We start from the raw sequence: 13,902 nt of genomic DNA, 5'->3' as shown, positions 1-13,902 counted from the left end.
CCCCTTGTTGAGGCTGGTCATTTTTTTTATTTTGGGAAAAAAAGCGACAACACCCCCCCAAAAAAAAATTGATAACCAAGTACAGTAGAAAGCTAAGACCTTGCAAGATTTACAGAAACACAAGTATTCATATTCAAAACAGTTTATTTTTAAACCACTTAACTCATTCAGTACCAGCCAATTCTGGACCAAGTCTGAAAAGATGTTTAAAAACGTCTTTGGGAGTGAATGAGTTAATAAATATATGATGAACAAAGACATTTGACATGAGACTTTTTCATCTTGGACCCAATTTACAAAGACTGCTTTTACTTATTCATCTTTCGTATCATCTATTATTTACTGTAAGTGTTATAGGTCGTAATTTAGCGCCTTCAACCTTTTGTGTACTCTAATAGGCATTTATCTTTCAGCTGTTCAAAGAGGTAAATGATGATGTTCGACAGGAAAAACAAAGTGTGACGTGAATACTAAACCCAATTCGTAAATTAAAGTCGATGTTGTGTAATCAACCAAGGTCGCAAAACAATTGCGCGGTATTACGAGCCATCAGTGGCCACAACATTGTGGACAAATAACAAGACTCGGTTGTGATTGACATTGTAATTTGTAACAGGACTCAGTATAATGCAGTGCAATTCTATGGCAGCTTTTTTGTATAGGTTGAATTTTTGAAACAACTCTTGTATTAAAATCCAATCACATGGCAAACTAGCTAATGAATCTTCCCAACATGTCCTCATTTTTTTTTTCAAACCAGAGGGTAGGACCAAATTACTTCTGACTGGTTCCTACTCTGAACAAACTGAGACGGCATCACAAGAGTCCCACCCGTCACATACTCAGTAGTAGTTCTGTAAAACTCCACTGAAACTTCACTTATCTCCCTTGCAATCGTACCCGTTTGTTTTTTTGGGGGGTGGGGGGAGAGCAGAAAGCTAGAATAAAGAGGGAGGCGGGTGCCGGAGGGAAAGAGGAATTCAAAGTGGAAACGGTCGGGTCGGGCTCTGTTGGCACCGTTGTTGGACTTGCAGCTATCAGCAGGAGAGATCTGCAGCACTGCAGACACTGCAGGGTGGGACAGGGAAATGCCTGGGAATTAGAAGCAGGGGAGCATGAAGTGAAATGGGGGTGGGGGGGGGCAAATATGTTAGTTAATGCAGATAAATCTACAGTACAGTGGATGCTAATCAGGCTGCTTCATTGGAGTGGGATAGTTACTGTCAGTAAATATTAGTGTGCTACAATATGAGATACAGACAAACCATAGTCTAATAGTATTATATATATTAATACTGTATTTCTATAGAAGGTCCAGATGCAGGATCAAATATGTTCATTTGTCTGTTCAGAAAAACTTGGACTGTTACTGGCCTTCATGCATCCGTGATGTCAGGGTGACAGGGTGAATCCGTGCAGGTGTCAAAGTGGATTCAGGGCTCATCTAAAAGATGCCAAACGCTCTCCTCATGTTTCCGTCTCTTTCCCAGAGGCCTGTTAACAACTTGTGTTACACTTCAGAGGGCACAATAAACACAAACGGGTCCGCTGGGCTACAAAGGTCAAAGTGTATCGAGATGAAAACTGAAGGACAGACTTTACCGGCACTGTACAAAATCTAGTCTCTCTTTCTTTTTTTTTTTTTTTAAATTCTATTTGTATTTTATTCTTTCACTTTCAGACTAATCTAAGCAATTGTATTAAATAATAAAATGAAGGTTAGTAATTGGATTTATGGCTTTTTGGAAAATAGCTCTTCAAACATTGTGGATCGTTACAGTATAAGAGCAGCATTACTTATAGTTTGTTATCAATTTATCAGCCTGCCAAACAGAGTTACATTTTTTTTTCTATAAAATCATGAAATTTCACCTATTTAGAGAAATAAAATGACATTGCAAAGTTTACATGATATTCAAGGTAACTGAACAACATTAGAGTGCACAACCAAGAGGCTTGCATGCTTAAATTTCATGCCGTTGCATCACTTTGTGCCCTCATTGTTGAACATTAGAGTTTACAACATTTTTAATTGAGGAACATCGCTGTTGTTTGGTGTGAATTAGAGGAGACTATTATTTCTTTCCTTGCCATGGAGAAAATGATTGGGTGAAAATTGGGGGGTGCTGGGAAGGAACGATGCAAATGACCCTTGCTACTTCACTTCTCTTAGATTGCTCATCCTTGTAAGTCACTTATATATATATTTTTTAACTCCGCTCATCTTCTATTGAATGTACTGTAATTTAAAACGAATAGGGTTCGTTCATCACGGCAGTTTTAAAATGTGGATCTTAGGTGGGAACAATTGCGACTGGTAGACAGACATAAGCTCAAAGGTTGTTTATAATTAAAAGCGAATTGGGTTCTTCTATCAATGTGAGACATCGATGCTTAAAAGTTTGATCAGTAGATCATCTGACAACTGTCAGAGAAGTAACTTGTGATATTTAGCGTGACCTTCCTGTGTTAGATTATTGATTGAAGCGTTCAAAGTAAATAGCGCTCTTGTTTAGATGAATGACACTGAAGTCAAACGTTGACTCCATATTCAATTATTTAACCAAACCTTGAAGATATATATATTTTTGATTCATACATTTGCTCCCTTTTTTTTTCTTTTTTTAAATAATAGAGACATTTTCCACCACTGCGCTATTTCAGTTGACCTTGACCACAACCTTGGCCACAAATGTGATAAGATGAACCACTTGGAGTTCATCTTAGTGCAGCTAAAGGTGTAGACACTCTGTCATGGAGGTAATGGCTCCTAATGTCATTAGCTCTCTGTCTCTCTCACATACGCACACACACACGCATTAATGGTTCATTCCTGCTGCTCGAGGTTGTTTGAGCAATGTTAGTCACTGTCAGGCCACGTGTAAAAGAAGTGTGCCCTCCTTAAATAATTGAGTCGTTGCATCTGTGGACCGACACATGAGTGTACACTCATGCCACGGCAATTAATCGCAGCCGCTTTCATGAGCTGTTGAATTGTACAAACAAAGTCACGATATTCGAATGAACGTGAGGAGCGCATGCTTTGTGGATCGAAAGGATTAAACCGCAGCGTGCGGGTCCACAAGATGCGCCCCCTGGAAGCCCGGGAAGGACAAAAAGTCGCCTGGATAAACAAGACATGACCTTCCGAGTGAGACAAAGCGCTCTCGGAGCTCAGAATAGGGAAATTTAATTCTCCTCGAATCAGCTTTCATTGCTGCCGAATGCAGCCCGGGGGATTATTGTTCAGCATTGTCTCCCACCCAAAAAGTACAATAGAATTTCATTCCATTGCATCACTTGCGTTCTTTTGCGCCACGGATAAACAGAGAGTCACCCTTGTGCGCATTCATTCAGCACGGCGAGGCCCGGGGAAGCCGGGAGCATTAGCATGGAAGGCGATAGCAAATTAATCTGCGATGTGATGAGAGCGCCAAGGTCACACGTAGGCCGACCACCAAGAACGAAGCCTTTCACCGACCGATGAATGATGTCTCTCATTCGCAACACGGTTCTCGTATGAGATGATGACACCTACTGTATCTCCGCGTGTATGATGAAACAACGCCGATTTGATTTACAGTATTTGTGCTGCTTTCCTCCCTATTAATGTTTTGAAAGCCCTTACGTGCTGAAATGAATCTTTAAAATTGGTGTATGTTGTGATTTTCAATAAGTATCTCACTGAGGCGTTTTTTTTTTTTTTTTTTAAAGTTTGCTTTGTATTCCAGTCAGCTGTGTTGAGTGCAGTTTACTGCTCACAAGGCACATCATTACCTCCGGAAACCCCACCAGGGGAAGCCTTCATTTTTAACTTGCAGCAGAGGCGCTGCAGGAGATTTTATGGTTTATTATTTATTATCCACAAAGTTGCGTTGCTTTTTAAGGCTCTGTTTTTCTAAAGCAAGATCTAAGGGATTTGCATGTAGTTGTAGTACGCGAAGAGACGAAGAGACTGCCTTTTTTGGTTACATTCAATACGGATCATCCCAGGTGGACTGATCAAATTCCGATTATCTGATTTCACGGGTGGCCTCGACCATCTTGATTATTTCCAATGCATTAAAATTGATTGTTGTTATAGGACGGCTCCCATAAAGTCAATGGAAATAGTTGAGCACTGTGGGAATTTGATTTCAGCTAATTTGATTCTAATACTAATAGGATGAGTGTCTCTCTTTTTTTTTTTTAAATTAAGAGACACTTCATTTCCGTCAAAATCAATAGTTTTTGCTGAGAAAAACACATACAGTATGTTAGGGTTCATTTTGATGCCATCATGCTGCTTCCACCATGTTTTGCACATGATGTGGTGTGCTTTGGATCATGAGCTGTTCCTTTTCCGAATGGGCGTTGCTCCTATAGTCATCTTGGTTCTTATAACCTTCAAGATATCATGGATGGTTAATGAATAAGAATTACGCCTGACAGTTGGATAAAAGCAACACTGAGCTGTCAACTTGTGCGTCACTCCAAAGAAATCATTTTCTTCTATGAGCGTTGGACAAAAGTACTGATTGGTTCTTGCTTGTAAAATATTTAGGTGAACTGAAAATGGAGAAGGGCGATAGACCCCCTTGATATTATGCCACAGTAACCTTGTCTACCTTGAAGGACATGATGAAAAATCAAAAGGGTTTTATGTTAGATGCAAAAGAATATGACCTGAAAGTTGTAAGATTAATTCTGACCTAAATAGCACTGACAGAAGAAACCTCAATGAAAAAATTAAATGCTATGCCGATTTATGAGGACCACAATTGAGGTTGCTTTGATCATTTTCTAACTTAAGTACTGACTCAACAGACTACGGTAAACGTCCTTTCGTATAAACAGAGAATCACTTGAAAACTTTTCAAGTGATCACTGATCACTTTTCTTGTTATGGGGATCTAAATGTAGTGTTAACTTCTCTGTAAATATCGGTCCTGATAAAAAGTGCTAAGTAGTTCTCTTTACACCCACCCACACACACATCACATTAGGATTGTACAATTAGTATATCACAGTTGCTCTCTCTTGCCCTCTCTTTGGCTACTGCCTGTCAGAGTCGATCAGTTCCGTTTTATTTCAGACGTCTGATTGATTACCAAGGCCACTTAAAGTGTGACAGCAGCTATTTTTATCCAGCATAGGGCAGGAGATCTTGAACTACAGTCACTGAGCCCCGAACAAGAGGTGGATGGCAGCTGCTCCTGTTTATTAAAGTGGAGATGTATTATTCAAATATGCAATATGCTAAATTATAGTTCACTCAGTAAAACCAAGTTCTATTATACGATAAAAGTTCCCCTATACGAAGGGATGAGCTTATGCTTAATAAAGATGCAATTCTGTCCAAATTTATCTTCAAGGATTTTGGAATGGGATACCAATGGGTTTGTTTTGCAATGGTCCATAAATTGTTAAACAAGTAAGGGTACCATAAAAATGATTTATGAATTGATTGTGAACCAATTTCATACACAGATCGTTATGAAATTGCGAAACAATGATATCCCCACGTCGGGTTTCTGGAGTAGTTTAAAACGACCTTGGTGAGATAAAAAGTTGCTATACAATACAGATACTCCTCTGAAGGGTTTGTCAATGGGTAAACTTGTTTGTTAATGCTCTAGAAAGTGTAAAAATGGAAGAAAAAAAAAGCAGCAATTACCCCTTTGATTGCAAAATAGTGAGCCCATATTATCTATAGAGCTTAGTTAGCACTTTTGCGCTATACAGATTGTAAATGGAAAAAACTCTTTATTAGTGTTATGTCAATGCAACTTTCAGAGGAAGAGCGACCCAGGGAGCACGTGGCGCACAGCGGCCCAGATGTGCAGCCGGCGGTGGGCGCGGCCGGTCCGGAATCGAGCTCCACCAGGCGGAAGCTGCACTGCTGCATCCGGATCACGGCGGTGCAGGCGCGGAAGGCCCTGTGGGGGGTCGCCATGGTGATGTGCGTCTGCTCGTCATGGGCAGGCTCCACCCAACTGGCCAAGGTGACCTTCAAGCACTTTGACGCCCCTTTCACCCTCACTTGGTTCGCCACCACCTGGAACTGCCTCTTTTTCCCGCTCTACTACGTCGGCCACCTGTGCAAGAGTCCGGAAAGGCAAACGGCCAGACAGAGATTAAGGTGAAAGCACAAAACACACAAGGCATCTGCTCCCTCCCTGTGCCACCCCGTGGTTGTTGTGCGTTCATGTAGCGCTTCTTTTTGGTTTTTAAGACTACTGGACTGGCACGCATCGGACAGTGCAGCATTTTTTTGGGTATTTTTGCACTGGGGGGAGAAGAAATGAAGGTTAGTCATGCGTCTGTGAATGAAAGGGAGGCCAGTGGAATGGAAAGGTTCCAAGAAATAGAGGTTGCAAAGGCGCAGCATGACTTCAAGTACCTGGGATTAACTGTTCAGAGTGAGACGTGTGAAAGCGAGGCAAAGAAGAGAGTAAAAAGATTGACCAGTTAAGGTTAAATGAATATTTTATTGAATTTTAGACGCGCCATGCTGTATGGGTTGGAAACCGGAGCAATCACTAGAGACAGAGTTGGAGGTGGTGGAGTTGACGTTGCCTCATGGGAGTGACACGGATAGACAGGCTCACCAATGAGCTCATCAGGACGACAGCACAGAGCAGAGCGTTTGGAGACAAAGCTCGAAACGTCCGATTGATATGGTCTGGTTCATGCGCAGGTGAGGGAAAGTGGGTAGAAGGATGCTGGAAATGGAGCCGCCAGGTAGGAGGCAAAGAAGACCAATGAGTTTTTATGGATGCGGTGAGGGAGTGGAAAATGCAGATGGCAGGGAGAGATGGAAGAAGTTGATGTGATGCGGCAACCCCTCCATAGAGTGAAGCCGCAAAGAAAAGAGGAAGAAGATGTCGTTTTTGCAGAGAATGAACAAGGATCATTTCAATGTCATCTGTCTGTAAAACTTATAAACACATTATTGTGGGTGAGTAAACATTCTCAAATCATTCCTGTGCCCCTGAACTAGAGGAGAAATATTGAAAATAAATAGAATCACATATGACAATCCATCCATCCAATTTTCTCTCGGGCTTTGGGTTCTTAGTGAGCTGGAGCCTATACAAGTTGTTTTTGAGTGAATGGAGGGGTACACCCTGGAATGGTTGCCAGCCAACTGCACATTCGGACTAAACAACGCACACTCACATTCACACCTATGAGCAATTCACAGTCAGCGATAATGCATGTTTTTGAAATGTGCAAGGTGTCCTCAGAAAAAACCCGAACATGGGGAGAACATACAGTACATTCTCGAATTACTACTTGCGTGATATTTCTCTTCGGACACAAAGGGAACAGCACTCATCCCTCAGAACTGTTTGTCACCGATGTATGGTCAAAAACTGTTTGTCACTCTTCAAAAACATGCCACCAGCATGGGGCAGAAGTGATCGACAACTCCTTCTCTGAACGGATGTTTCACTTCACACCTTCACGTCTTCCTTCCTTCCTCGCTACCTCCCACGGTCAGACAAGACGGATATGGACACACACACACACACACACACGCACATCAGCTAAACTCAAGCTCATCAGAGCCTGTGGTGCCACAACAGAAGTTCTTTAAAACATCATGTGCCCTTCCTTCAAGGACATTGTTTTATTGGCTGTACGCCACCACTCCTTTGCAGGAGCGTTACCCAAATGTGTTGTTCAACAATCAGAGCCAGGAAACCTCAAAGGCCTCCCCGCTCAGTCAGAAGAGATAGTCAGCATTTTCCGCAGCTTGCCAATTATCTACCTCCGCTGGGCTGCGGCAGAATGTATTAAACACTAAACACTAACTATGATATTGAGTAGCGGAAAAGATCGGCTCCGTTTTCTCTAAATGGAAATAATGGAAATTATTCTTTTTAGCTTAAGATGCATTATAAACAAATAATTGGGGGGGGGGGGTTCAAGTAAAAAGTACGCAAATGTTCTAATTTTCAAAGATTATGAAGACAATATTGTATCCTGTTTTTTTTAATCTTCTAGTTTGTATGCAAATTAGTGAGGCTAAATGCGAAATTTTGGGTGGCAAAATGCAATCTTTTTGTGTGCTTTATTATGATTTTTTTTTCTAAATCTGTTGTCTTTCACAGCCAAAATAAGACAATTCCCGCTCTAATTATAATAATAATAATAATAATAATACATTTTATTTATAAGCGCCTTTCAAGACACCCAAGGACACTTTACAATAACAAAAAACACAAAACAATACGGGTTGAGCAGCGGCACCCAAAACGCGCCAGCGTTCACTCAACCCGAAAGTCAGAAAGAAACCACAAGGGAGGGAGAGGGGGAGAAAAAAACTCCTGCACAAGCATATGACAGTTACAACAGGTCACAAGACATAAACAATGAAGACGGTGAAACAAGGGAATGTATGAGGGAGGGGGTGATGGTGGGGGACTAGCTTCCGTGCATACTTTCATCAGGGGAAGGTCGAGATAGCAGATGTTGTTTTGGTAGCAGGCTGCCCAAGAATTTAAGACAGCCTTGAGTCCGTGGCTTATGTCTCTTTAGTGGCGTCGATCAGCCAAATCCGTGATTTCAGTCAATATTTGAGCACGGATTCCAGTTTCTCCAAGTTCTTGACCATCTTGCAGAGGCGCTCCAAAACCGCAACAGTTTGTGGTTGAGCACAGTCTGAGTCTGAGTGTTGGACACAGTGTACAGTGCACAACATCCTAATAATATCTAATACTGTACTTTGTTTTCAAAACACTTCCCTCTTGTGTCTAATGAATTCGATTCGATCACCCTGTCTTGTGCCTGCGTAGGGAGTGTTGTCGCTTTTTTGGGGACGACGGGCTGACCCCCAAGGTGTTCTTCACCAAGGTGGCCCCCTTCGGCCTCCTGTGGATCCTCACCAACTACTTGTACCTGCAGGCCCTCAGGAAGATCAACACAACAGACGTGTCGGCGCTCTTTTGTTGTAACAAGGCCTTTGTTTTCCTGCTCTCCTGGATTGTCCTGCGAGACCGCTTCATGGGCATCAGGGTGAGTTCATGGTTCACATCTTGAGTTTTTATAGAACAAGCAGCAGGAGGATGACACCATATGTATGGTTAGTTTTGTGTGCGTAAGCATTCTCCCAGCCAATCAGCAAAATAAGTCAATTGAAACTCAATGCAACCACGGCTAAACTAAAAGTGCCTTACATAAAGACTGAACTTAAAAAAAATAAAGCAATAGTAATAATAAGAACAACAGCAGCAATAAGTAAAAAAAGACCTTCGAATTAAAAAAAAAATCCTAACGTCCTGTATCATTAGACGAAAATGTCACAGTCCTCATTTTGACTCTTTCAAGTTGTTGTGGGTGTGGCCGCTCAATGCGCCGAAGCCACGCGTCACTCTCCTGTCAAGTGTCAATCGAATACCACTCCTATGAACCGGAAAAATGGGTGGAGCATATCTTATGCCTCCACATAACATGTTTGAGCCACAAAAATATATCCAACTAGATCATCAAGTGCCACGAACTGTCATGTTGGATTTTTTTAGATTTGTTTCTACCTCACTTCGCCGCATGTTTTCTGTGTCAGTGCGGACAATGAGGCGCTCTAAAAAATTCTCACTACTCTAGACCTTTCAGTCTTTGCCAGTTTTGTGAATTACTATATCTTTAAAAAAGTGTCAAGTGTTTAGAAACAAATATCAGATTTTTTTTTTAAATTTAAAGCTACTGCCACCTTGTTATCAGAGTCTGTGCTGCTGACTGCGGAAATGAACATTTCACAATTTTGGTCTTAATTTGGCTCAACCTGTGCAGGTCTGTCTGTATCTCACATCACTCTGTTAAGTGATTCAAAATAAGCCAAGTCAACAGGTAACACACTCACAGCAGGGAAATGGGAAAGTTGTTCTGTGTGGTATGGAGGAAGCAGTGGAAGGATTTAGCTCAGTGAGGGAACACATTTCCTTCGTGCAAACGTCCTCCGCAGAATGGATCCCTCTCCTCCTTTTTCAGTTCCCTTCACACACCCACTCAAGCATCTCTCCGTCTTCCCATTATATGCGATGAAAGGCGCTCTGTAAGAAGGAAAGCCAGATATAATCCTACCTCTCTCCTACTCCCACCAGCACCTTCTCTATACGTCTTTCTGTCTGTCTTTGAGGAAGCACATTGCAGAGTTTGGCTGTCTGCAGCAATGCAGGGGACGCTGGACCAGTTTGTCATGAGCGTGCACAAGCAGAGACGTGCACGAGCAGAGAGACGCTACATCATCCCTCTGCGATGTTGTGTGCAAAGGCAGATGGGTCCATCCTTTTGGCACACTCGTGCTGTACTGTGAATTGCAATCTCTGGGAGTTTATCACATTGACACAATGGTAGATGGTAAATTCAACACGCATTGTTGCTATATACAATTAATGTTGTGTGTGTGTTTTTTTAAAAGAAATTAGGAAAGTTGTCCTCATTACTGGCATGTGTATTTTCTAACATTCTAATCTAGTTGCAATAAAGGAAATGAGGGGCGGCCCGGTGGTCGACTGGTTACCATGTCCATCTCACAGTGCATAGATGCAGGGTTCAATTCCGGCTCTGGCCTTCCTGTGTGGAATTTGCATATTCTCCCCTTGCCTGCGTAGGTTTTCTCCGGGTACTCCGGTTTCCTCCCACATACCAAAAACTTGCCTGGCAGGTTTATGGAACACCCTAGATTGTTCGTAGGTGTGAGTGTGAACGTGAATCGTTTGTCTATGTGCGCCCTGCAGTAGGCTGGCAACCAGTTCAGGTGTACCCCGCCTACTGGCCGAAGACAACTGGGATAGGCTACAGCACGCACGCGACCCTCGTAAGGGATAAGCAGATTAGAAAACGGATGGATGAATGGATGGATAAATGAAATGAAGCTGCAATTCTCTTCAGCAGTCTAAAACAGACAGTTGATTAAAATTCTGCATTGTGTTGTATGATGTGGAATCTGTCATTAAATTGCACATGAATGATTCAATGCAAACAGTTAAGACCAGGTTCAGCACACACACACACACACACACACAAACAACATGCACACATACTCTGATGAACTATATTAAGAATGACTTGGCAAGGCACACAGAAACCATATGAAGAAAATAGCACCCAAGGGGAGCTAATCCACACTGACAAGAATGACAGCCACCACATCTCCAAGCATGGAGGCCCCCCGCGAGGAAACACAGGCGCTATAAAATAAATATATTAATTAATAAAATGCTTGAATTAAAACAAATACATAAGTAATTCTAAAGCCAAGCTAAAAAGATGTGCCTTAAGTCTCTTTTTTAAAACATCAACAGTCACTACGGAACTGATGTCCTCCGGTAGACGATTCCATGGTGACCAAAATGGCTGAATGCAGCCTCACCATGTGTTTTGGTTCTGACCCTAGGAATAATTAAAAGACCACAATGGTTGATCTGATAAAATTACCGGTAGATTGGATAAATAAGATGGCCCAAGACCGTTAAGACATTTAAAAACTAATAAAAGCACCTTAGAATCAATACTAAAACAGACGGGGAGCCAATGCAGCAATTTTAAAGCTGGTGTAATGTGTTCCCGCCCTCTGATCCCTGTCAGGACTCATGTGACTGAGTTCTGGAGTACTTGTAACCTTGAAATACTCTTTTTATGAAGACCAATAGAAACATGCATCAGCACTTTTGTGTTGGCCTGAGAGACGAATGGGCGAACTTTGGCTATATTCTTGAGATGATAACCCAATCTTGGTTCTATTTTTAATATATGGAATAAAACTAAGCTCAGAGTCAAAAATGACACCCAAGTTCTTCACACATTGTGGGTTTGAGGTACTGTAGTTTTGGTGAAAGTGAATCTGTTAAAAATTCTAAAGACTCTCAAAGGTTCCATAATGTGGGCCATATATACGGTTAATTTAAATAAATATGAATTAGTTGACCTGCGCTGGCAGGCTTAGATGGTGTCGTGACTCTATCGCACTTTGATTCCCGCAGAATGCTCTGCTGACATGTCGACAAAACAAAATAGAGTACTGTATTGAAGTTTGAGGTTGTTGAGCTTGAGTTAGCAACAACCCTCCATCTTGACTGACAGGTGGCCTGCGGTGTTGAGAGAACCATTTTCTCAAGGGTGTCATGCCTGGGAGGGATGTTAGGAGGGCTTTGGCGTCAGTACAAACACATCGCACATTTAACTTCCTGACACCTCCTTAATGCACAAGTAATCTACTAAACTGGACCCATGCCTGCTTGCTATCTTTATACCAATGAGGCCTGTGCAAACATGCGATCTTGAATTTATGGTATGCTACGTCAAGGTTTTTTTTTTTTTTGAGGATGGTGTGCTTGCTGCTTTTGGCGTGATGGCTTGCACTGGAAATCAATGCCAGAAAATCAACGACTTAGAAGACCGCAGGAGCTTCATCTGCTGACATGCATCAATTAGAGCACAACAAAGAGGAGGCCATCTGCAGCGGCGGTCAAAAAGTCACCGTGCTGTGAACACCATGTTGTTAATAGTCTTCCTCTGTCTACAGATAGTGGCGGCCATCTTGGCCATTGCAGGCATCGTCATGATGACCTACGCCGATGGCTTTCACAGTCACTCGGTCATTGGCATCACTCTAGTTGTTACTTCAGCATCCATGTCTGCACTATACAAGGTAGGATTGCAATGCACTGAATGGCCATTTCATTAGGTACACCTGGACAATTCAATGAATTCCAATGTAAGAAATGTGTCAGTTATCGTCTTTTTTTTTGTTGTCATAAAAACCAGGCTACTAATAATAATACGAAATAATAATAATAAGTAATACAAAACAATAAGTTGATGATTGTGATAGAAGTTTGCAGTGGTGTAGAAAATTCACTACATTTTTATATCATGAACTGAAGCTAAATAGGATCAAATAAACTGCTAAAATGGAGTACAATTTCATCATTGGGCATGTTAAAAGCTGTCTTATAAGCACAACAAATGAAAAAAAACATTTGGACAGAAATGCAGCAAATCGATGTTTTATATAATGTTGAAGCTATATTTCGGCCAAATATATCATGTATTTATTTTTTTCAAAGGTTTAAGCCCAATAAAGATAAAATATATCTGTTCCCCAGAAAATGTAAATAACTTCAAGCATGCCTTATACTGTAAAGGGATATTTTACACACAAAAAGTAAATACTAGTATTACATTTGGGGGGAAGGGACACATTTTTGGACCAACATAGAATAGAATAAATCTTGCACTCGAGAAATTCTATTAGAATGAATATTAAAAAATGTATAAAGGTAATGATTTGCAATAAAAAGAAAGAAACAAACAAACAAAATAAGAATTCCTTAGTATTGGGAATTTAACATGTCATATATATATTCATATATCTCTAAATGTTGGCTGCCTGTTTATTCATTTTCCAGTGCAGGTCTACATAACAATTTGTATTTACTGAAGGTCATCCTCTATGCTGCACCACAGGAGGTCACATTGTGTGCATTCATGAGTAACTCCTTTCCTTCCTGCCAGGTTGTCTTTAAGATGGTCCTAGGCAGTGCCAAATTTGGGGAGGCTGCACTTTTTCTGACCATTGTGGGAGGTGCCAACTTTGTTTTTATCAGCATTGTGCCGGTCGTCCTATATTTGACCCGAGTGGAGTACATAGAATCTCCTGGTGACATTCCCTGGGGTTACCTGTGTGGGGTTGCAGCCCTACTTTTGGGTAAATAAAATCACTGTGATCTTGTCATCTGGTATCACGTTTGACCGTAAATACTGCTGCTCTCATTCTGCTTTTTCACACAGCTTTCAACATCCTGGTCAACTTTGGCATTGCCATAACATATCCTACTTCAATCTCCCTGGGCATCGTCTTAAGTGTTCCTGTCAATGCCGGTGAGTGACTTAGTATAAATCAAAGATGTCATC

The 13,902-nt window shown here is 41.5% G+C and overlaps 1 protein-coding gene across 2 annotated transcripts in view; it reads left to right on the top strand.

Moving 5' to 3' along the window:
- The window catches only part of slc35f3b (solute carrier family 35 member F3b), a 49,212-nt gene that overhangs the window by 32,317 nt on the left and 2,993 nt on the right, over nt 1-13,902 (top strand). For both annotated transcript variants that reach the window (XM_086122380.1, XM_086122381.1), the window contains 5 exons: nt 5,776-6,121; nt 8,784-9,003; nt 12,512-12,637; nt 13,504-13,696; nt 13,780-13,869. In XM_086122380.1, the coding sequence (XP_085978506.1) occupies nt 5,776-6,121; nt 8,784-9,003; nt 12,512-12,637; nt 13,504-13,696; nt 13,780-13,869 (975 nt within the window). The remainder of the gene's footprint in view (nt 1-5,775; nt 6,122-8,783; nt 9,004-12,511; nt 12,638-13,503; nt 13,697-13,779; nt 13,870-13,902) is intronic.

Source organism: Hippocampus guttulatus, chromosome 10 (genome assembly GCF_054856545.1).
Source record: "Hippocampus guttulatus isolate MCC_2025c chromosome 10, RoL_Hgut_1.0, whole genome shotgun sequence".
NCBI lineage: Eukaryota > Metazoa > Chordata > Actinopteri > Syngnathiformes > Syngnathidae > Hippocampus > Hippocampus guttulatus.
Note: the sequence above shows the minus strand (reverse complement) of the source record. Positions and strands in the feature narration are given on the sequence as shown.